The sequence below is a fragment of the Symphodus melops genome (genome assembly GCF_947650265.1).
Source record: "Symphodus melops genome assembly, chromosome: 9".
NCBI classification, from domain to species: domain Eukaryota; kingdom Metazoa; phylum Chordata; class Actinopteri; order Labriformes; family Labridae; genus Symphodus; species Symphodus melops.
In genome coordinates, this window is record NC_136699.1 from 1617134 (window position 1) to 1639212 (window position 22079).

The window sequence follows — 22079 nt, forward strand, 5'->3', positions numbered from 1 at the left end:
AAGAAATTCATTTAGCTGTTTAATGCCGACATGGCTCATACACCCACAAGCACATGTGGAAGTTAATCGTTATTTTCTCCTTATTCTGTAACAAACTCATTGAGACCTGATTTAATTTGTTAAAACATGCAGCGATGATCAACGCTTGATCCAACACCAACTGACTTTTTAGACAGACGCATCCGGAGGCTGTATAGTTGAAGCTGCACCACGTCTATAACTACCAAATACTCTGTGCACCTCGGTCTGTGTTTGTTTCTGAACAGAAAGCCGACGTTCTGTCGACACTCAGAGACGAGAGTGTTCACATGGAGCGTAAACGTCAAGTGCTCAACGAGCCACAGGCCAAGAGATTCATTGACTCTCTTAATTTCTTATATCTTCCTTTAGCCATATAATGAAGATATATGTTCACTCTCATTATTGATATTTCTGGCTGTTGAAAACTGCATTAATTAGTATAATAGATTTAATAAATACTTATCAGACAATTTAATGCAAGTTGCATCTTATCGTTAGTTATTCAGGATCTGCAGTACAATATAAAATAGTTTAATCTGCATAGAGATGGGCATGACATTCAAAGAAGAAGAAATATTGCTCATACACATATTAAAAAGGCATCGGGCCCGAGACAGAACCCTGAGGCACACCGACATAACAACACTGACGTTCAACGTCAAACCTCCTGAAACCAGACGCACCAGATCTGGTCGCAGATACTTTCTTTAAATGGAGGTTGTGATCAAGTATCCGAAGCTTTTAAAAGCTCTATAATTCATAAATGTTTGTTTTTTAATCCTTGTGTCTTAAAGTTTTAATGAGTCTCAATCACTAATAGCTTACTCTGATTTCTTTGCTTGTTTTTGTTCCAGCCGTCATCACGGATTCAAAGACGGAGAACACGTTCCTCTTCCTGTTATGTGCCGCTTTGGCAATATGCCTCATAATTATCGTCTTTCTTTTGTATTCAATAAGGAAGCTCAAGAATGCATCTTGTGGTTGTTGCAATGGTAAGCATAGTTCCTCATACATCCATCGATTTAACGATTAAAGCTGATACTCAGACTGTGTTTTTAATTTATGATACAGCTGACGTCGCTCTGCAGGGACGAGCAGAAACAGCCGGTGAAGATGAGCAGAGTGAACAGGTCAGTAAAAGCTGAGACAAGACGTCATGTAAAGTAAACAATATTATCTCCTAACAATCCTCTTTCTAAATTATTTTAAGGTGGATGAGAACTCACTGATTTATTCTGCGCCAACATTCACCAGAAGGAAATCTGGCAGAACGCGAACAAGAGATGAAAAAACTGCAGAAGAAGAGAGCATCTATGCCCACGTCAGGGTGGCCGAGGGGAAATGAAACTCTAAAACAATTATATACGACTTAGCTCTGGACTGCGTGTTTTTATATAACGTGGAGGAGAACGTTTGTGAATATGCTTCCATTTTAAATAACTTAAAGACGTCTTTTATTGCATTTAATTTTTTTTTAACTTTTTTTGAAACCGCATGATGGAAAAAATAAATTTTGTTTTCAATAATAGATTTACAGCTTAGAGAATTTGTGCCCATGACTGTTTGTTTCGCTGTGAAATGTAATCACAGATCATCACCCAGGAAACCCCCTGCCGGGCAGGCGAGCAAGACTTCCTGCTACTGCTGCTGCACACTACAGAGAACTTTGTATGATGTTATAACTACGCCCTTCTTCTAAAGGGAACAGTTATATGCACAAAGGTACAGGGCAGTGCAAAATAGGGAGACGGAGGAAGGATTATCGTTGTTGTGATTGAGGTGGAATAAAAACCTTTTGTGGCATTTGAGTGAGCGCGCTCACTGACGGACCACTACACGCAATAAATATGAAAATAGGCAGTACATCTGTTGGGATGTTGACATTATTGTCCAGCCTTAAAAATATCTATAAAAAATTAATTTTGTACACAACCTGCACTATCTGGACTGTAGTGTGTTATATGTGTGAGTGTGTGCGAAGGTGTCTCCCCGCCTGCACAGATGTGAAAATGAATCTCCCCACTGGGACAATAAAGAAACTAACTAGCTAACTTCGAATAAGTAAAAGATGTAAAATATTACAGATGAAAACTGGTAACAGAAACTGTCGCTTCAAAGGAAGAAGAAGAAATCCCCAAGAGAACGACTCAAAGGTGTGAGTGGGGTAAAATGCTTCGCCAAGCCCAGTCTGACACCTACACGACAGGATGTTTGCTTTGCTAGCGTTCAGTGGTGACCAATCAGATCCATTTGACTGGTTTGATCTGTCACGCGAGCTGCATTTCCTTCACGTCCTTTGAAAGAAGCGACACGTTTTCAAAGAAGAGACCGAGTCAAGATGAAGGTGTTTTGGGTTACGTTGGTTCTTCTTCAGCGAGGATGTGAGCGATCCCTTTTCTCATTTTAAATGCACGCCAACTGGAACCTTCAGCATGAATACATCCTCTGCATTTGATTCTGTGCGTTTTGATTTATCCAGGCACACTTGTTCCAGTGATCACGGTTGAACTCGGCGAACCCGCGACCTTCAAATGTGCTCTGGCCAAAATCGAGATCAGCCACCGAGAGCTGAGCTGGTACAAGCAGCGCAGCGGGGAAACTCTGACGTTGATGGTGACCGTGAGGAGATCTGTAAAACCCGTCTTTTCACCAGAGTTCTCGGAGCCAAGATTCAAGATCGAGTCCGATCAGGGCTTCACCAACCTGACCATCCTGAGAAGCAGCGAAGAGGACGAGGGGATGTATCACTGCGCGGTCACAGAGTGGATCAGGAAACCAGAATGGAGCGGGATGTATTTAGTCATCAGAGGTAACAGTGTGTTTTTAAAGTTTTACACATTTAGAAGTCGTTGTTTCAGAACGTGGGTGTGATGTCACTACAGTTATCTTGTCTCCTGCAACAGCCAATGAACACGAGCCGACCTGGAAGCCGAACCAATCAGATGTTTTGTGTTCAACTCACCTCAAGCTAACATTGCAGATTGCCATGATTTCCCACATATTAGTTTATCGCTGCAAAACAGAACACACGGCAGCACGGCCATTTGAATGATGTTGATCGTCCTCCATGTTTGTTTTTCCTCCGAGGTCAGGTGTGTGGTCGCGTGGTCTGATTGACCTCATGTCTGTGGTCTCTCAGGTTTTCAAAATCGGTTAAGATTTCAGCCAGCTCAAAGTCATCAGAGCAGACTTTGTTTTGTTTTGTTTTTACAAAACTCTAGTTTGACCTTTAGTGACCTCCTGGTGTGTTTGTTTCACGCAGGAAACACAGAGAGGAGATCAAACCTGACAGATGTTCAGGGGCCGACAGTCTTTGATTCGAAGTTTTCACTGAAGGAGAACACTTTGACCCTTCTGCTCTGTGCTGCTTTGACCCTCACGCTCATCGTGATCGCCGTTCTCATTCACGCCATCAAAACAAACGACAGCGTTAATAAAGGTAACTCTCGTTTCATTTTGACACAATCATGTCCGATTCAAACGTTTCCTCGTCTTCATTTAGTCTCTCTCCTAATTTCAGCCTCTGATGCTTTGAGAGAAAACGCTGATGTTTGGAGAAGTGGACTGTTGAAGAGTTTAAAGGTAAGATGAAAGTTTACACAATAATGACACTTTTCTGATTATTTATTGGTGTTGATTGTTCTGGTCTCCTTTGCTGTGTCGTCACAGAGAGATCAGGTTTACTCTGCCGTCGTCTTCACCTCCATGAAGTCAAAGAAAGCAAAAGCAGCGGAGAAAGAGAGGATCTACGCCGCTGTGAAGGCTTTCGGGTTAGATCAGTGATTCGATAGGGTCTGCTTTCTGTCACTTCACTTCTGTCATCCAGTTATCCTGCGCTTCTTCAGCCAGCCTCTAGTGGACACTCGAGGAACTGCAGGACTGTACGCTAATTTTTTAACATCAGATGTCACCACTTGCTGCATCCCCACCCTGTAAATAAAAAAACGTTTCAATAACTTGTTGAAGGTCAGATTATTTGTGTGTGTGTGTGTGTGTGTGTGTGTGTGTGTGTGTGTGTGTGTTGAGGTCATATCCCCCCCCCCCCTGCAGTGAATGGAAGTCCCCTAGACATCACTCAAGCCTGCAAGTCTCCTCGAGGCAATTTATGACACTTAAAAAGAGACGAGTCTGTTCACACTTGGGTAGTGTAAACCAATGGGCCCCTGTTTGATAGGTACATGTGTATGTGTGTGTGTGTGTGTGTGTGTGTGTGTGTACACAATACATTATCAGGCCTTCAAGGCCAGCAAGGCCTTCAAACACTCATAATAACAAACTTATATCTGTAGATGTTTAAACATTTGAATATCAAACGTGTTATCACTGAAAACATGCAGAAATGTTCATGTATGTGGTGATTTAGAAATCCAGCAGATTACTGAACTGATGATGGATGTAACTCAGAGGACTCGTGCACATCATGTGGAAAACTGTCAGTCAGGGAAATACTGAGAGCGAGACAGAGTGACAGAATCACAAACCATAACTTCATCATCATAACGTGGCACACTGAATTTTGTTTTTTATTCCATCTGGGTCTCCAACATCATAATCCATTTGACTTGATTTTTCCTGCACATGTGGCCCATGTTAAATCATGAAGGCATCAGTATCAAAGAAATATATATCTTCACGCACTGCTGCATTTATTATTTACACAAGAAATATATGTGGTTTTGTGTCGTGAAAAAGTCACAAAGGGATATGACTTGTGAATTATTTCCACAAACACTGCAACCTTACTCCACAGGACAAAGCGCTGTAAACAAAATGTAGGTATATTACGCAACATCAAAGATGACTGTTGTGTAATTGTCAAATTTGCTGACTTGTCCCCAATCCTGTTCTCGTCTTCTTCATGTTCTTACAGCGGGTGTTCTCGTTTTGCTTTCTTTAACGTCATGTCGCTGTAAGTTTCGTCACTCGTGTTCTACTTTTTTTTTTCTTTTTTCTTGTAAACGAGCAAAAACCCGTGTGGTAGGAAATGACCTTTGATGGTATGCGTCTGATTGGTGCATGCCATCACACAGGGCATTTCCTAGGATTGACTTTGATGACGCCGTCACGAACAAAGAGACCGAGGAGCCTCCTCACACGAGACAGAGTGAAGATGACGGCGCTGTGGATCACACTGCTTCTCCTCCATCAGGCCTGTGAGTGATGAAACTTTATGACTAAACACTTTTTAATGTGTGTAAGAGGAAGAGGTGCTTCATGGGAAGTCTCATCATGATAATCGTTTATTGTCTCTTGTGCTTTAATCTAGATTCACTGATTCCAGTGATCACAGTTGGACTTGGGGAATCTGTGACTTTAACATGTGTTTCACCAGATATTAAAAGCATGACAGTCTGCTGGTACAAGCAGAGCGTCGGGGAAACGCTGACGTTAATCGTGACACAGAGTTACTCAAAGCCTGTGTTTGAAAGAAAGTTTTCTTCATCAAGATTCAATGCTAACATTTCTAAAACTGCGAGCGATTTGACCATTTTGAGGACGACTCAGGAAGACGAGGGAATGTATCACTGTGCGGTCATGGAGTATGGGTTTAAGATTACCTGGAGTGGGACCTATCTGTCAATAAAAGGTACGTACAGTAATTACTGCATCCACTGAAAGCAACACTGTGCTCTCAACAGTTTTAAAAGAAAAAGCTTGATTTAGTGTCAAACTACTTTGAGATGATTTATAAGATAGTTCAACAATATATCTTGAAAAGTCTTCAGATTTGTGACTCGTCTTTATCGGGGTGGAGATTTCACTCAGCCTCATCGTACGTTCTGATGCTGTTTGTTACATCAGACCTTCTCAACTCATGCAGGAAACACAGAGAGGAGATCAGACCTGACAGTGGTTCAGGGGCCGACAGTCTCTGATCCGCTCAGTCCAGGAGACTCGATGACTCTGCAGTGTTCAGTCCTCTCTGACCCGGACAGTAATACGTGTCCCCGAGGTCACAGCGTGTTCTGGTTCAGAGCCGGATCAAAGGAATCTGGTCCAGACGTCATCTACTCCGCTGGAAACAGACGTGATGGATGTGAGGAGAGATCTGCGTCTCAGAAGAGCTGTGTTTATCACTTCTTTAAGAACGTCAGCTCCTCTGATGCTGGGACTTACTACTGTGCTGTGGACACGTGTGGACGCCTGTTATTTGGAGACGGGACCAAAGTGGACGTTGACGGTAACAGGATCAGTACAACAGAGTAATGTGCCTAAATAGGATCTGATGGATAATATTAAATTTCACACTTTACATGTAAAATCTTGTAATCAGTCTGTTTTCTTGTAATTCTGTTTCAGGGAAGTTTTCACTGAAGGAGAACACTTTGACCCTTCTGCTCTGTGCTGCTTTGACCCTCACGCTCATCGTGATCGCCGTTCTCATTCACGCCATCAAAACAAACGACAGCGTTAATAAAGGTAACTCTCGTTTCATTTTGACACAATCATGTCCGATTCAAACGTTTCCTCGTCTTCATTTAGTCTCTCTCCTAATTTCAGCCTCTGATGCTTTGAGAGAAAACGCTGATGTTTGGAGAAGTGGACTGTTGAAGAGTTTAAAGGTAAGATGAAAGTTTACACAATAATGACACTTTTCTGATTATTTATTGGTGTTGATTGTTCTGGTCTCCTTCGCTGTGTCGTCACAGAGAGATCAGGTTTACTCTGCCGTCGTCTTCACCTCCATGAAGTCAAAGAAAGCAAAAGCAGTGGAGAAAGAGAGGATCTACGCCGCTGTGAAGGCTTTCGGGTTAGATCAGTGATTCGATAGGGTCTGCTTTCTGTCACTTCACTTCTGTCATCCAGTTATCCTGCGCTTCTTCAGCCAGCCTCTAGTGGACACTCGAGGAACTGCAAGACTTCACACTTCAGCATCGGCTTCATTTTTTAACGTCAGAAGGCGACCGCTTGGTGCATCAAAGGGTTAAAGTTGTTATAGAAATGATCTGAAGCTTAAACTGTAAATAAATAAAACATATGTTTCAAAAACATGTTGAAGGTCAGATTATTCATTGTGTGTGTGTGTGTGTGTGTGTGTGTGTATTAGGTCAGAACTTTTTTTGCAGTAGTTATGAAGAGAGATAAACAAAGAAGAGCTTCGACTTCATGTCTCTTTGTAATAAAAAAAACAAAAATCTTTTTCTTTGCATGATAGAAACAAAAGCGTCTTTTATTTTGACACTTGTTAATGTAAGCCGACGAGTAACTGCTTATTTAACATTTCAGCAAAAGTGATGAAGTTACAATATTTATTATTAGATGATGATAAACGATCATTTAATCTGAATTTAGTGCACTTGTGTTAATGTTATGGAGACATTTAAACTGATATTAAATGTCACACACGCCTGAAAGAACCCAGTTTGAAAGTTCTTTTAAAAAAGAAAGAAATCTTTTTAAGAAATATTATTTTTAAAGACATGAAAATAAAAAAATGTTATTATTTTTTTTTTTTTTAAAGACATGAAAACCTCCCCCCTGAACTGCTACCTTATCGTGGTGGGGGAGTTTGAGCACTCGAATGACCCTAGGAGCTATGTTGTCGGGGGCTTTGAGCCCCCAGCAGGGTCACCCAAGGCAAACAGGTCCTAGGTGACGGGTCAGACTAAATGCAGTTCATAAAACCCCTATGATGAAAAACACTAATAGGACCGTGACGTCACCCGGCATGGCGGAGTCGGGGCCCCACCCTGGAGCCAGGCCTGGGGTTGGGGCCCGCAGGAGAGCGCCTGGTGGCCGGGACTTTGCCCGTGGGGCCCGGCCGGGCTCAGCCCGAAAGGACGACGCGGGCCCTTCCTCCTGTGGACTCACCACCCGCAGAGGAAGCCGTAGGGGTCGGGTGCAATGTGGATCAGGCGGCAGTCGACGGCGGGGGCCTCGGCGACCCGATCCCTGGACGAAGCTTCTGGCGTTTGGGACGTGGAACGTCACCTCACTGGGGGGGAAGGAGCCTGAGCTTGTGCAGGAGGTTGAGAGGTACCGGCTAGATATGGTCAGGCTCACCTCCACACACTGCTTTGGCTCTGAAACCCAGCTCCTCGAGAGGGGCTGGATTCTCTACTTCTCTGGAGTTGCACGCATTTAGAGGCGGCGGGCTGGTGTGGGCTTGCTCATAGCCCCACAGCTCAGCCGCCAGGTGTTGGAGTTCACCCCGGTGAACGAGAGGGTCGTGTCCCTGCGCCTTCGGGTAGGGGACAGGTCTCTCACTGTCGTTTCGGCCTACGGCCCGAACGGCGGTGCGGAGTACCCGGCCTTCTTGGAGTCCCTGGGAGGGGTGCTGGACAGTGCTCCGACTGGGGACTCCATTGTTCTACTGGGGGACTTCAATGCTCACGTGGGCAACGACAGTGAGATCTGGAGTGGGGTGATTGGGATGAACGGCCTCCCTGATCTGAACCAGAGTGGTGTTCTGTTATTGGACTTCTGGGCTAGTCACAGTTTGTCCATAACAAACACCATGTTCGAGCACAGGGATGTCCATAAGTGCACGTGGCACCAGGACTCCCTAGGCCGGAGGTCGATGATAGACTTTGTGGTCGTGTCTTCTGACCTCCGGCCGTGTGTCTCGGACACTCGGGTGAAGAGAGGGGCTGAGCTGTCAACTGATCACCACCTGGTGGTGAGTTGGATGCGCTGGCAGGGGAGGAAGCCGGTCAGACTCGGCAGGCCCAAACGTGTAGCAAGGGTCTGCTGGGAACTTCTGGCTGAACCCTCTGTTAGCGAGGTCTTCAACTCCCACCTCCGGACGAGCTTCTCACAGATCCTGGGGAGGCTGGGGACATTGAGTCCGAGTGGACCTTGTTCTCCACCTCCATGGTCAAAGCAGCTGCTCTGAGCTGTGGTCTCAGGGTCTCTGGTGCCTGTCGTGGCGGCAATCCCCGAACCCGGTGGTGGACACCGGAAGTAAGGGAGGCCGTCAAGCTGAAGCAGGAGTCCTATCGGGCGTTGCTAGCGCATAGGACTCCTGAGGCAGCTGACGGGTACCGGCAGGCCAGGCGTTCCGCAGCCCGGGCGGTCGTGGAGGCAAAAACTCGGGCCTGGGAGGAATTCGGGGAGGCCATGGAGGAGGAGGGGGGTGGGGAGCTGCTGACCTCAACTGGGGATGTAGTCGGACGGTGGAAGGAATATTTCGAGGATCTCCTCAATCCCACCTTCACGTCTTCCACTGAGGAAGCAGAGGCTGAGTGCTCAGAGGTGGATTCGTCCATCACCCAAGCCGAAGTCACCGAGGTAGTTGGCAAGCTCCTTGGTGGCAAGGCACCAGGGGTGGATTACATTCGCACTGAGTATCTTAAGTCTCTGGATGTGCAGGGGCTGTCATGGTTGACACGCCTCTGCAACATCGCGTGGAGGTCGGGGACAGTCCTGTCAGACAGGGGTGGTGGTCCCTCTTTTCAAGAAGGGGGACCGGAGGGTGTGTTCCAACTACCGGGGAATCACACTCCTCGGCCTCCCTGGGAAAGTCTATTCCAGGGTTCTGGAGAGGAGGTTCCAGCTGTTAGTCGAACCTCGGATTCAAGAGGAACAATGCGGTTTTCGTCATGGCCGTGGAACACTGGACCAGCTCTACACTCTCCAGCGGGTGCTCGAGGGTTCATGGGAGTTTGCCAAACCAGTCCACATGTGCTTTGTGGATTTGGAGAAGGCATTCGACCGTGTACCTCGCGGCACCCTGTGGGGGGTGCTCCGTGAGTATGGGGTTTGGGGCCCTTTGCTAAGGGCAGTCCGGTCCTTGTACGACCGGAGCAGGAGTATGGTTTGCATTGCCGGCAGTAAGTCGGACCTGTTCCCGGTGCGCGTTGGCCTCCGGCAGGGCTGCCCTTTGTCACCGGTTCTGTTCATTACTTTTATGGACAGAATTTCTAGGTGCAGTCAGGGGCCGGAGGGGATCCAGTTCAGGGACCACAGGATCTCGACTCTGCTTCTTGCAGATGATGTGGTCTTGTTGGCTCCATCGAACCCGGACCTTCAACGCGCACTGGGGTGGTTTGCTACAGAGTGTTAGGCGGCTGGGATGAGGATCAGCACCTCTATATCTGAGGTCATGGTTCTCGTCCGGAAAAAGGTGGCTTGCCCTCTTCGAGTCGGTGGGGAGTCCTTGCCCCAGGTGGAGGAGTTTAAGTATCTCGGGGTCTTGTTCACGAGTGGGGGGAAGATGGAGTGTGAGATCGACAGTCATTGTCATTCTGACAGACTCTGTACACAGCAGCGTCGACCATCAGTGTGTGAATGTCTCACACTTCCTGTCATGTTGGAGCCTCGAGGGGCCTCTGTGAACTCCTGTTTGATGCACGTTGTGTGCACCTTTAAAGAGTGAGCTCCTTCTTTTACAGATTTGCACCGTTTTGCTCAAATTAAATCTTTAGTTGTGTGATCTGCCTTTGAGTCCCACTCGGGTTTTTCCAAGGAACTGTGACAGTCTGTGGCCACTATGACTTTACATTTTATTTTTCTAACAAAAACTGAATTTAGATATTAGATGTGTTCTTGATTGTTCTTTAAATATCAGAATGATTAACACTGAGCCCAACATGCTGTTTGAAGGAGGAAGGCAAAGCACGCAGACTCTAAATAAACTATAGGAGTGATTGGACACACAGGTGTGACAAACAACACACAGGTGAAACTGGTGAGGGTGATCAGAAAGGAAAAACTGGGGGACAAGAGCTACAAAATAAAACAGGAAACGCCAGAGACAAGACGAGGGAAATGCACACGGGGAAAAGAGGGATAAACAACAGAATGAAACGCACTAACAGAATATAATTAAATCAACACAAGGAAACATGCGAGAAATACAAAATAAAACAGGAAATCATTTCTGTATTTTGTATTTTTTTGTATTTTTTCCTGTATTTTTCTTCTTCATGTACTCACAGCGTGTGTTGTTGTTTCGTTGTCTTTAACATCATGTCAGTGTCAGTTTTGTCTCTTGTTTGACGCCTCTGTTTTTTTTTATCTTTTTATAGAAACACACCCTTGTGTGGTAGGAAATGCTCTTTCCTTGCACATCGAGATAACCAATCAGGTGCGTGTGCAGGATGGACTTTGATGACCCTGTCACGTACAAAGAGACCGAGGAGCCTCCTCACACGAGACAGAGTGAAGATGACGGCGCTGTGGATCACACTGCTTCTCCTCCATCAGGCCTGTGAGTGATGAAACTTTATGACTAAAGACTTTTTAATGTGTGTAAGAGGAAGAGGTGCTTCATGGGAAGTCTCATCATGATAATTGTTTATTGTCTCTTGTGCTTTAATCTAGATTCGCTGATTCCAGTGATCACAGTTGGACTTGGGGAATCTGTGACTTTAACATGTGTTTCACCAGATATTGAACGCATGTCAGTCTGCTGGTACAAGCAGAGCGCCGGGGAAACGCTGACGTTAATCGTGACACAGAAGAGTTATTCAAGTCCTGTGTTTGAAACAGAGTTTCCTTCATCAAGATTCAGTGCTAGCATTTCTAAAACTGCGAGCAATTTGACCATTTTGGCGACGACTCAGGAAGACGAGGGAATGTATCACTGTGCAGTCGGGGAGTATGGGTTTAAGATTACCTGGAGTGGAACCTATCTGTCAATAAAAGGTACGTACTTATTGATTTAGTGTCAAAGTGAGAGGATTTCTATATTATTACAGTTTTATCTCAAAGCGCTCCTAAAGGTCCAATCAGTGAGATGTGTAGTCAGTGAAATGATACAGTGACTTTACTATATGATCAGACATTAAAGAAATATGACATGTTGAAGTTAAACTTTTGAACATAAGATCCCTTTCTCATAATACTTTTTATATAAACGATTTTAATACTGAACATAGACTTAGGTTTTTATTTGTTCTTTAACTGTGTGTGCTGCCCTGTAAGAGGCTTCTCCTCCTAATTTTATTTCTTAATATTCAAAGATGGAGGTGGGAGCACTAATCTTTTCTCTGGCTGTTTTAACTGCAAATCCTGCTCTTTTGGTACATTTTTCAAAAAAGACAATTTCCGTATCTTTTTTTAAAACTTCTGCTACTGTTAACAAACCTCTGAATCTGAGGCCATGGTTCTCGGCCTCGGGTTAGACCTAGGACACGCTGGAGAGACTGTCTCTCGGCTGGCCTAGGAACGCCTCTGGGTCCAAACGGAAGAGCTGGAGGAAGTTTCTGGGGCTAGGGAAGTCTGAGCGGCTCTGCTTAGACTGCTGACCTGTGACCCAACCCCGGATAAGCAGTAGAAAATGAATGGATGGAAGGAGAGATGTTTTGTATACTGTGGCTGTTTTCATACATCTGTAAAGCACTTTGGCACTCTGTTCTGAAAAGGTGCTTAATAAAGTTTTATTTATCATATATCATGCTGATACTGTTTGTAACTAGAACTTCTTAACTCATGCAGGAAACACAGAGAGGAGATCAGACCTGACAGTGGTTCAGTGGCCGACAGTCTCTGATCCGCTCCGTCCAGGAGACTCGATGACTCTGCAGTGTTCAGTCCTCTCTGACCCGGACAGTAATACGTGTCCCCGAGGTCACAGCGTGTTCTGGTTCAGAGCCGGATCAAATGAATCTGGTCCAGACGTCATCTACGCCGCTGGAAACAGACGTGATGGATGTGAGGAGAGATCTGCGTCTCAGAAGAGCTGTGTTTATCACTTCTCTAAGAACGTCAGCTCCTCTGATGCTGGGACTTACTACTGTGCTGTGGACACGTGTGGACGCTTGTTATTTGGAAACGGGACCAAAGTGGACGTTGACGGTAACAGGAGTAATGTGCAACAGAGTAATGTGCCTAAACAGGATCTGATGGATAATATTAAATTTCACACTTTACATGTAAAATCTTGTAATCAGTCTGTTTTCTTGTAATTCTGTTTCAGGGAAGTTTTCACTGAAGGAGAACACTTTGACCTTTCTGCTCTGTGCTGCTTTGACCCCCACGCTCATCGTGATCGCCGTCCTCATTCACGCCATCAAAACAAACGACAGCGTTAATAAAGGTAACTCTCGTTTCATTTTGACACAATCATGTCCGATTCAAACGTTTCCTCGTCTTCATTTAGTCTCTCTCCTAATTTCAGCCTCTGATGCTTTGAGAGAAAACGCTGATGTTTGGAGAAGTGGACTGTTGAAGAGTTTAAAGGTAAGATGAAAGTTTACACAATAATAACACTTTTCTGATTATTTATTGGTGTTGATTGTTCTGGTCTCCTTCGCTGTGTCGTCACAGAGAGATCCGGTTTACTCTGCCGTCGTCTTCACCTCCATGAAGTCGAAGAAAGCAAAAGCAGCGGAGAAAGAGAGGATCTACGCCGCTGTGAAGGCTTTCGGGTTAGATCAGTGATTCGATAGGGTCTGCTTTCTGTCACTTCACTTCTGTCATCCAGTTATCCTGCGCTTCTTCAGCCAGCCTCTAGTGGACACTCGAGGAACTGCAGGACTTCACACTTCAGCATCGGCTTCATTTTTTAACGTCGTTTAACGTGGTGCATCAAAGGGTTAAAGTTGTTATAGAAATGATCTGAAGCTTAAACTGTAAATAAATAAAAATATGTTTCAAAAACATGTTGAAGGTCAGATTATTTATCGTGTGTGTGTGTGTGTGTGTGTGTGTGTGTGTGTGTGTGTGTGTATTCATTAGGTCAGAACTCTTTTTTGCAGTAGTAATGAAGAGAGATAAACAAAGAAGAGCTTCAACTTCATGTAAAGTTTTCTCTTTGTAATAAAGAAAAAAAAAAGTCAGACTCGATCTCTGCTGGAAAGAAAACAGCCAAACGTTGATGAAGTTGATCTTTTTTCTTTGCATGATAAAGAAAAAAGTGTCTTTTATTTTACACTTGTTCATGTAAGCCGACGATTAACTGCTTATTTAACATTTCAGCAAAAGTGATAAAAATACATTATTTATTATATGATGATAAACGATCATTTAATCTGAACTTAGTGCACTTGTGTTAATGTTATGGAGACATTTAAACTGATATTAAATATCACACACGCCTGAAAGAACTCTGTTTGAAACTTCTTAAAAAAAACTTTTAAAGAAATATTATTTTTAAAAACATGAAAACTAAATATAAGACGTTTCAGATTTTTTTAAATGACCAGAAAGAGAAGGTCACGCTTGGCTAGTGCAGACCGATGGTCCCCTGTGAGTCACGTGGATGTGTGTGTGTGTATGTATTTCTGTTTGTGTGTGTGTGTGTGTGTGTGTGCAAGCAAGGCCTTCATAAACTCTCTCAGAATCACACATTAATAATTGTATCTGTCTCTGTTGAACATCAAAGTCGCTGTGACTGAAAACATACAGAAATAATCAGGTATGTGTAAACATAGGTGATCCTCTCTTGACTGCGTTTGCATTCAAAGGAGTGCAGAGGAAGCAACACTGAACTGATGACTGAAACAAACTATGCATTATAGTCTATTGATGTCATTCTGACAGACTCTGTACACAGCAGCGTCGACCATCAGTGTGTGAATGTCTCACACTTCCTGTCATGTTGGAGCCTCGAGGGGCCTCTGTGAACTCCTGTTTGATGCACGTTGTGTGCACCTTTAAAGAGTGAGCTCCTTTTTTTATAGATTTGCACCATTTTGCTCAAATTAAATCTTTAGTTATGTAAATCTGCCTTTGAGTCCCACTCGGGTTTTTCCAAGGAGCTGTGACAGTCTGTGGCCACTATGACTTTACATTTTATTTTTCTGACAACAACTGAAATTAGATATTAGATGTGTTCTTGATTGTTCTTTAAGTATCAGAATGATTAACACTGAGCCCAACATGCTGTTTGAAGGAGGAAGGCAAAGCACGCAGACTCTAAATAAACTATAGGAGTGATTGGACTCAGGTGTGACAAACGACACACAGGTGAAACTGGTGAGGGTGATCAGAAAGGAAAAACTGGGGGACAAGAGCTACAAAATAAAACAGGAAACGCCAGAGACAAGACGAGGGAAATGCACACGGGGAAAAGAGGGATAAACAACAGAATGAAACGCACTAACAGAATATAATTAAATCAACACGAGGAAACATGCAAGAAATACAAAATAAAACAGGAAATCATTTCTGTATTTTGTATTTTTTTGTATTTTTTCCTGTATTTTTCTTCTTCATGTACTCACAGCGTGTGTTGTTGTTTCGTTGTCTTTAACATCATGTCAGTGTCAGTTTTGTCTCTTGTTTGACGCCTCTGTTTTTTTTATCTTTTTATAGAAACACACCCTTGTGTGGTAGGAAATGCTCTTTCATTGCACATCGAGATAACCAATCAGGTGCGTGTGCAGGATTGACTTTGATGACCCCGTCACGTACAAAGAGACCGAGGAGCCTCCTCACACGAGACAGAGTGAAGATGACGGCGCTGTGGATCACACTGCTTCTCCTCCATCAGGCCTGTGAGTGATGAAACTTTATGACTAAACACTTTTTAATGTGTGTAAGAGGAAGAGGTGCTTCATGGGAAGTCTCATCATGATAATCGTTTATTGTCTCTTGTGCTTTAATCTAGATTCACTGATTCCAGTGATCACAGTTGGACTTGGGGAATCTGTGACTTTAACATGTGTTTCACCAGACATTGAAACCATGACAGTCTGCTGGTACAAGCAGAGCGCCGGGGAAACGCTGACGTTAATCGTGACACAGAAGAGTTATTCAAGGCCTTTCTTTGTAACAGAGTTTCCTTCATCAAGATTCAGTGCTAGCATTTCTAAAACTGCGAGCAATTTGACCATTTTGGCGACGACTCAGGAAGACGAGGGAATGTATCACTGTGCAGTCGGGGAGTCTTCGTATAAGATTACCTGGAGTGGAACCTATGTGTCAATAAAAGGTACGTACTTATTGATTTAGTGTCAAAGTGAGAGGATTTCTATATTATTACAGTTTTTTCTCAAAGCGCTCCTAAAGGTCCAATCAGTGAGATGTGTAGTCAGTGAAATGATAAAGTGACTTTACTATATGATCAGACATTAAAGAAACATGACATGTTGAAATTAAACTTTTGAACATAAGATCCCTTTCTCATAATACCTTTTATATAAACGATTTTATTACTGAACATAGACTTAGGTTTTTATTTGTTCTTTAACTGTGTGTGCTGCCCTGTAAGAGGCTTCTCCTCCTAATTTTATTTCTTAATATTCAAAGATGGAGTTGGGATCGCTAATCTTTTCTCTGGCTGTTTTAACTGCAAATCCTGCTCTTTTGGTAATTTTTCAAATAAGACAATTTCTGTATCTTTTTTAATACTTCTGCTACTGTTAACGAACCTCTGAATCTGAGGCCATGGTTCACAATCAGAAAAGGGTGGCTTGCCCTCACCGGGTCGATGAGGAGTCCTTGCCCCAGGTGGAGGAGTTTAAGTATCTCGGGGTCTTGTTCATGAGTGGGGGGATGGATGGAGCGTGAGATGGACAGACGGATTGGTGCGGCGTCTGCATGTCCCTCCAGGAGGAGGCCTCGGGTTAGACCTAGGACACGCTGGAGAGACTATGTCTCTCGGCTGGCCTGGGAACGCCTCTGGGTCCAAACGGAAGAGCTGGAGGAAGTTTGTGGGGCTAGGGAAGTCAGAGCTGCTCTGCTTAGACTGCTGACCTGCGACCCGACCCCGGATAAGCAGTAGAAAATGAATGGATGGAAGGAGGGATGTTTTGTATACTGTGGCTGTTTTCATACATCTGTAAAGCACTTTGGCACTCTGTTCTGAAAAGGTGCTTAATAAAGTTTAATTTATCATATATCATGCTGATAATGTTTGTAACTAGAACTTCTTAACTCATTCAGGAAACCCAGAGAGGAGATCAGACCTGACAGTGGTTCAGGGGCCGATAGTCTCTGATCCGCTCCGTCCAGGAGACTCGTTGACTCTGCAGTGTTCAGTCCTCTCTGACCCGGACAGTAATACGTGTCCCCGAGGTCACAGCGTGTTCTGGTTCAGAGCCGGATCAAATGAATCTGGTCCAGACGTCATCTACGCCGCTGGAAACAGACGTGATGGATGTGAGGAGAGATCTGCGTCTCAGAAGAGCTGTGTTTATCACTTCTCTAAGAACGTCAGCTTCTCTGATGCTGGGACTTACTACTGTGCTGTGGACACGTGTGGACGCTTGTTATTTGGAAACGGGACCAAAGTGGACGTTGACGGTAACAGGAGTAATGTGCAACAGAGTAATGTGCCTAAATAGGATCTGAAGGATAACATTAAATGTTACACTTTACATGTAAAATCTTGTAATCAGTCTGTTTTCTTGTAATTCTGTTTCAGGGAAGTTTTCACTGAAGGAGAACACTTTGACCTTTCTGCTCTGTGCTGCTTTGACCCTCACGCTCATCGTGATCGCCGTCCTCATTCACGCCATCAAAACAAACGACAGCGTTAATAAAGGTAACTCTCGTTTCATTTTGACACAATCATGTCCGATTCAAACGTTTCCTCGTCTTCATTTAGTCTCTCTCCTAATTTCAGCCTCTGATGCTTTGAGAGAAAACGCTGATGTTTGGAGAAGTGGACTGTTGAAGAGTTTAAAGGTAAGATGAAAGTTTACACAATAATGACACTTTTCTGATTATTTATTGGTGTTGATTGTTCTGGTCTCCTTCGCTGTGTCGTCACAGAGAGATCAGGTTTACTCTGCCGTCGTCTTCACCTCCATGAAGTCAAAGAAAACAAAAGCAGCGGAGAAAGAGAGGATCTACGCCGCTGTGAAGGCTTTCGGGTTAGATCAGTGATTGGATAGGGTCTGCTTTCTGTCACTTCACTTCTGTCATCCAGTTATCCTGCGCTTCTTCAGCCAGCCTCTAGTGGACACTCGAGGAACTGCAGGACTTTACACTTCAGCATCGGCTTCATTTTTTAACGTCAGAAGGCGTCCGCTTGGTGCATCAAAGGGTTAAAGTTGTTATAGAAATGATCTGAAGCTTAAACTCTGTAAATAAATAAAAATATGTTTCAATAACGTGTTGAAGGTCAGATTATTCATTGTGTGTGTGTGTCTGTGTGTGTGTGTGTGTGTGTGTGTGTATTAGGTCAGAACTTTTTTGCAGTAGTTATGAAGAGAGATAAACAAAGAAGAGCTTCGACTTCATGTCATGTCGACTTCATGTCTCTTTGTAATAAAAAAAAAACGAAAATCTTTTTCTTTGCATGTTAAAAAAAGCGTCTTTATTTTGACACTTGTTAATGTAAGCCGACGATTAACTGCTTATTTAACATTTCAGCTAAAGTGATAAAGTTACAATATTTATTATTAGATGATGATAAACGATCATTTAATCTGAACTTAGTGCACTTGTGTTAATGTTATGGAGACATTTAAACTGATATTAAATATCACACACGCCTGAAAGAACTCCGTTTGAAACTTCTTAAAAAAAAAAAACATTTGGAGAAATATTATTTTTAAAAACATGAAAACTAAATTTACTATTAAGTTTTACATTTTTTAAAATGACCAGAAAGAGAAGGTCACGCTTGGATAGTGCAGACCTATGGTCCCCTGTGAGTCACGTGGATGTGTGTGTGTGTGTATTTCTGTTTGTGTGTGTGTGCAAGCAAGGCCTTCATAAACTCTCTCAGAATCACACATTAACAAATGTATCTGTCTCTGTTGAACATCAAAGTCGCTGTGACTGAAAACATACAGAAATAATCAGGTATGTGTAAACATAGATGATCCTCTCTTGACTGCGTTTGCATTCAAAGGAGTGCAGAGGAAGCAACACTGAACTGATGACTGAAACAAACTATGCATTATAGTCTATTGATGTCATTCTGACAGACTGTACACAGCAGCGTCGACCATCAGTGTGTGAATGTCTCACACTTCCTGTCATGTTGGAGCCTCGAGGGGCCTCTGTGAACTCCTGTTTGATGCACGTTGTGTGCACCTTTAAAGAGTGAGCTCCTTCTTTTATAGATTTGCACCGTTTTACTCAAATTAAATCTTTAGTTATGTAAATCTGCCTTTGAGTCCCACTTAGGTTTTTCCGAGGAACTGTGACAGTCTGTGGCCACTATGACTTTACATTTTATTTTTCTAACAAAAACTGAAATTAGATATTAGATGTGTTCTTGATTGTTCTTTGAGTATCAGAATGATTAACACTGAGCCCAACATGCTGTTTGAAGGAGGAAGGCAAAGCACGCAGACTCTAAATAAACTATAGGAGTGATTGGACTCAGGTGTGACAAACGACACACAGGTGAAACTGGTGAGGGTGATCAGAAATGAAAAACTGGGGGACAAGAGCTACAAAATAAAACAGGAAACGCCAGAGACAAGACGAGGGAAATGCACACAGGGAAAAGAGGGATAAACAACAGAATGAAACGCACTAACAGAATATAATTAAATCAACACGAGGAAACATGCGAGAAATACAAAATAAAACGGGAAATCATTTCTGTATTTTGTATTTTTTTGTATTTTTTCCTGTATTATTCATCTTCATGTACTCACAGCGTGTGTTGTTGTTTCGTTGTCTTTAACATCATGTCACTATCAGTTTTGTCTCTTGTTTGATGCCTCTGTTTTTTTCCATTTACAGAAACACACCCTTGTGTGGTAGGAAATGCTCTTTGATTGCACATCGAGATAACCAATCAGGTGCGTGTGCAGGATGGACTTTGATGACCCCGTCACGTACAAAGAGACCGAGGAGCCTCCTCACACGAGACAGAGTGAAGATGACGGCGCTGTGGATCACACTGCTTCTCCTCCATCAGGCCTGTGAGTGATGAAACTTTATGTCTAAAGACTTTTTAATGTGTGTAAGAGGAAGAGGTGCTTCATGGGAAGTCTCATCGTGATAATCGTTTATTGTCTCTTGTGCTTTAATCTAGATTCACTGATTCCAGTGATCACAGTCGGACTTGGGGAATCTGTGACTTTAACATGTGTTTCACCAGATATTGAACGCATGACAGTCTGCTGGTACAAGCAGTGCGCCGGGGAAACGCTGACGTTAATCGTGACACAGCACAGTTATTCAAAGCCTGTGTTTGAAACAGAGTTTCCTTCATCAAGATTCAGTGCTAGCATTTCTAAAACTGCGAGCAATTTGACCATTTTGGAGACGACACAGGAAGACGAGGGAATGTATCACTGTACAGTCGGGGAGTATAGGTCTAAGATTACCTGGAGTGGGACCTATCTGTCAATAAAAGGTACGTACTTATTGATTTAGTGTCAAAGTTAGAGGATTTCTATATTACTACAGTTTTTTCTCAAAGCGCTCCTAAAGGTCCAATCAGTGAGATGTGTAGTGAGTGAAATGATACAGTGACTTTACTATATGATCAGACATTAAAGAAACATGACATGTTGAAGTTTAACTTTTGAACATGAGATCCCTTTCTCATAATACTTTTTATATAAACAATTTTATTACTGAACATAGACTTAGGTTTTTATTTGTTCTTTAACTGTGTGTGCTGCCCTGTAAGAGGCTTCTCCTCCTAATTTTATTTCTTAATATTCAAAGATGGAGTTGGGAGCGCTAATCTTCTCTCTGGCTGTTTTAACTGCAAATCCTGCTCTTTTGGTAATTTTTCAAACAAGACAATTTCTGTATCTTTTTTAATACTTCTGCTACTGTTAACGAACCTCTGAATCTGAGGCCATGGTTCTCGGCCTCGGGTTAGACCTAGGACACGCTGGAGACACTATGTCTCTCGGCTGGCCTGGGAACGCCTCTGGGTCCAAACGGAAGAGCTGGAGGAAGTTTGTGGGGCTAGGGAAGTCTGAGCGGCTCTGCTTAGACTGCTGACCTGCGACCCGACCCCGGATAAGCAGTAGAAAATGAATGGATGGAAGGAGGGATGTTTTGTATACTGTGGCTGTTTTCATACATCTGTAAAGCACTTTGGCACTCTGTTCTGAAAAGGTGCTTAATAAAGTTTAATTTATCATATATCATGCTGATACTGTTTGTAACTAGAACTTCTTAACTCATTCAGGAAACACAGAGAGGAGATCAGACCTGACAGTGGTTCAGGGGCCGACAGTCTCTGATCCGCTCCGTCCAGGAGACTCGATGACTCTGCAGTGTTCAGTCCTCTCTGACCCGGACAGTAATACGTGTCCCCGAGGTCACAGCGTGTTCTGGTTCAGAGCCGGATCAAATGAATCTGGTCCAGACGTCATCTACGCCGCTGGAAACAGACGTGATGGATGTGAGGAGAGATCTGCGTCTCAGAAGAGCTGTGTTTATCACTTCTCTAAGAACGTCAGCTCCTCTGATGCTGGGACTTACTACTGTGCTGTGGACACGTGTGGACGCCTGTTATTTGGAGACGGGACCAAAGTGGACGTTGACGGTAACAGGATCAGTACAACAGAGTAATGTGCCTCAATAGGATCTGATGGATCCAATAAATTTCACACACTGATCTTGTAATCAGTCTGTTTTCTTGTAATTCTGTTTCAGGGAAGTTTTCACTGAAGGAGAACACTTTGACCCTTCTGCTCTGTGCTGTTTTGACCCTCACGCTCATCGTGATCGCCGTCCTCATTCACGCCATCAAAACAAACGACAGCGTTAATAAAGGTTACTCTCGTTTCATTTTGACACAATCATGTCCGATTCAAACGTTTCCTCGTCTTCATTCAGTCTCTCTCCTAATTTCAGCCTCTGATGCTTTGAGAGAAAACACTGATGTTTGGAGAAGTGGACTGTTGAAGAGTTTAAAGGTAAGATGAACGTTTACACAATAATGACACTTTTCTGATTATTTATTGGTGTTGATTGTTCTGGTCTCCTTCGCTGTGTCGTCACAGAGAGATCAGGTTTACTCTGCCGTCGTCTTCACCTCCATGAAGTCGAAGAAAGCAAAAGCAGCGGAGAAAGAGAGGATCTACGCCGCTGTGAAGGCTTTCGGGTTAGATCAGTGATTGGATAGGGTCTGCTTTCTGTCACTTCACTTCTGTCATCCAGTTATCCTGCGCTTCTTCAGCCAGCCTCTAGTGGACACTCGAGGAACTGCAAGACTTCACACTTCAGCATCGGCTTAATTTTTTAACGTCAGAAGGCGACCGCTTGGTGCATCAAAGGGTTAAAGTTGTTATAGA

The 22079-nt window shown here is 43.5% G+C and overlaps 2 protein-coding genes and 2 long non-coding RNA genes across 4 annotated transcripts; all 4 read left to right on the top strand.

Annotated features, from left to right (window-relative positions):
* The first annotated feature begins 784 nt into the window (after positions 1–784).
* LOC306829834 lies at positions 785–1625 on the top strand. The gene is made up of 3 exons (XR_013779915.1): positions 785–1013; positions 1093–1151; positions 1232–1625. It is a non-coding gene; the product is annotated as an uncharacterized lncRNA (long non-coding RNA).
* Positions 1626–3388: 1763 nt separating this feature from the next.
* LOC306829819 lies at positions 3389–3903 on the top strand. Its single transcript, XR_013779912.1, has 3 exons — positions 3389–3460; positions 3542–3603; positions 3691–3903. It is a non-coding gene; the product is annotated as an uncharacterized lncRNA (long non-coding RNA).
* A 1653-nt stretch (positions 3904–5556) lies between these two features.
* On the top strand, positions 5557–6938 carry LOC306829412 (uncharacterized protein; the record flags this gene model as incomplete). The annotated part of the gene is made up of 5 exons (XM_079352455.1): positions 5557–5608; positions 5843–6202; positions 6322–6441; positions 6523–6584; positions 6672–6938. The coding sequence occupies 5 exons, from the start codon at positions 5557–5559 to the stop codon at positions 6783–6785; spliced, it is 708 nt and encodes a 235-aa protein (XP_079208581.1). The 3' UTR covers positions 6786–6938.
* A 13202-nt stretch (positions 6939–20140) lies between these two features.
* Positions 20141–21902, top strand: LOC306829413 (uncharacterized protein; the record flags this gene model as incomplete). The annotated part of the gene is made up of 5 exons (XM_079352456.1): positions 20141–20176; positions 20969–21328; positions 21439–21558; positions 21640–21701; positions 21789–21902. The coding sequence occupies exons 2-5, from the start codon at positions 21046–21048 to the stop codon at positions 21900–21902; spliced, it is 579 nt and encodes a 192-aa protein (XP_079208582.1). The 5' UTR covers positions 20141–20176; positions 20969–21045.
* Between the last annotated feature and the right edge of the window lie 177 nt (positions 21903–22079).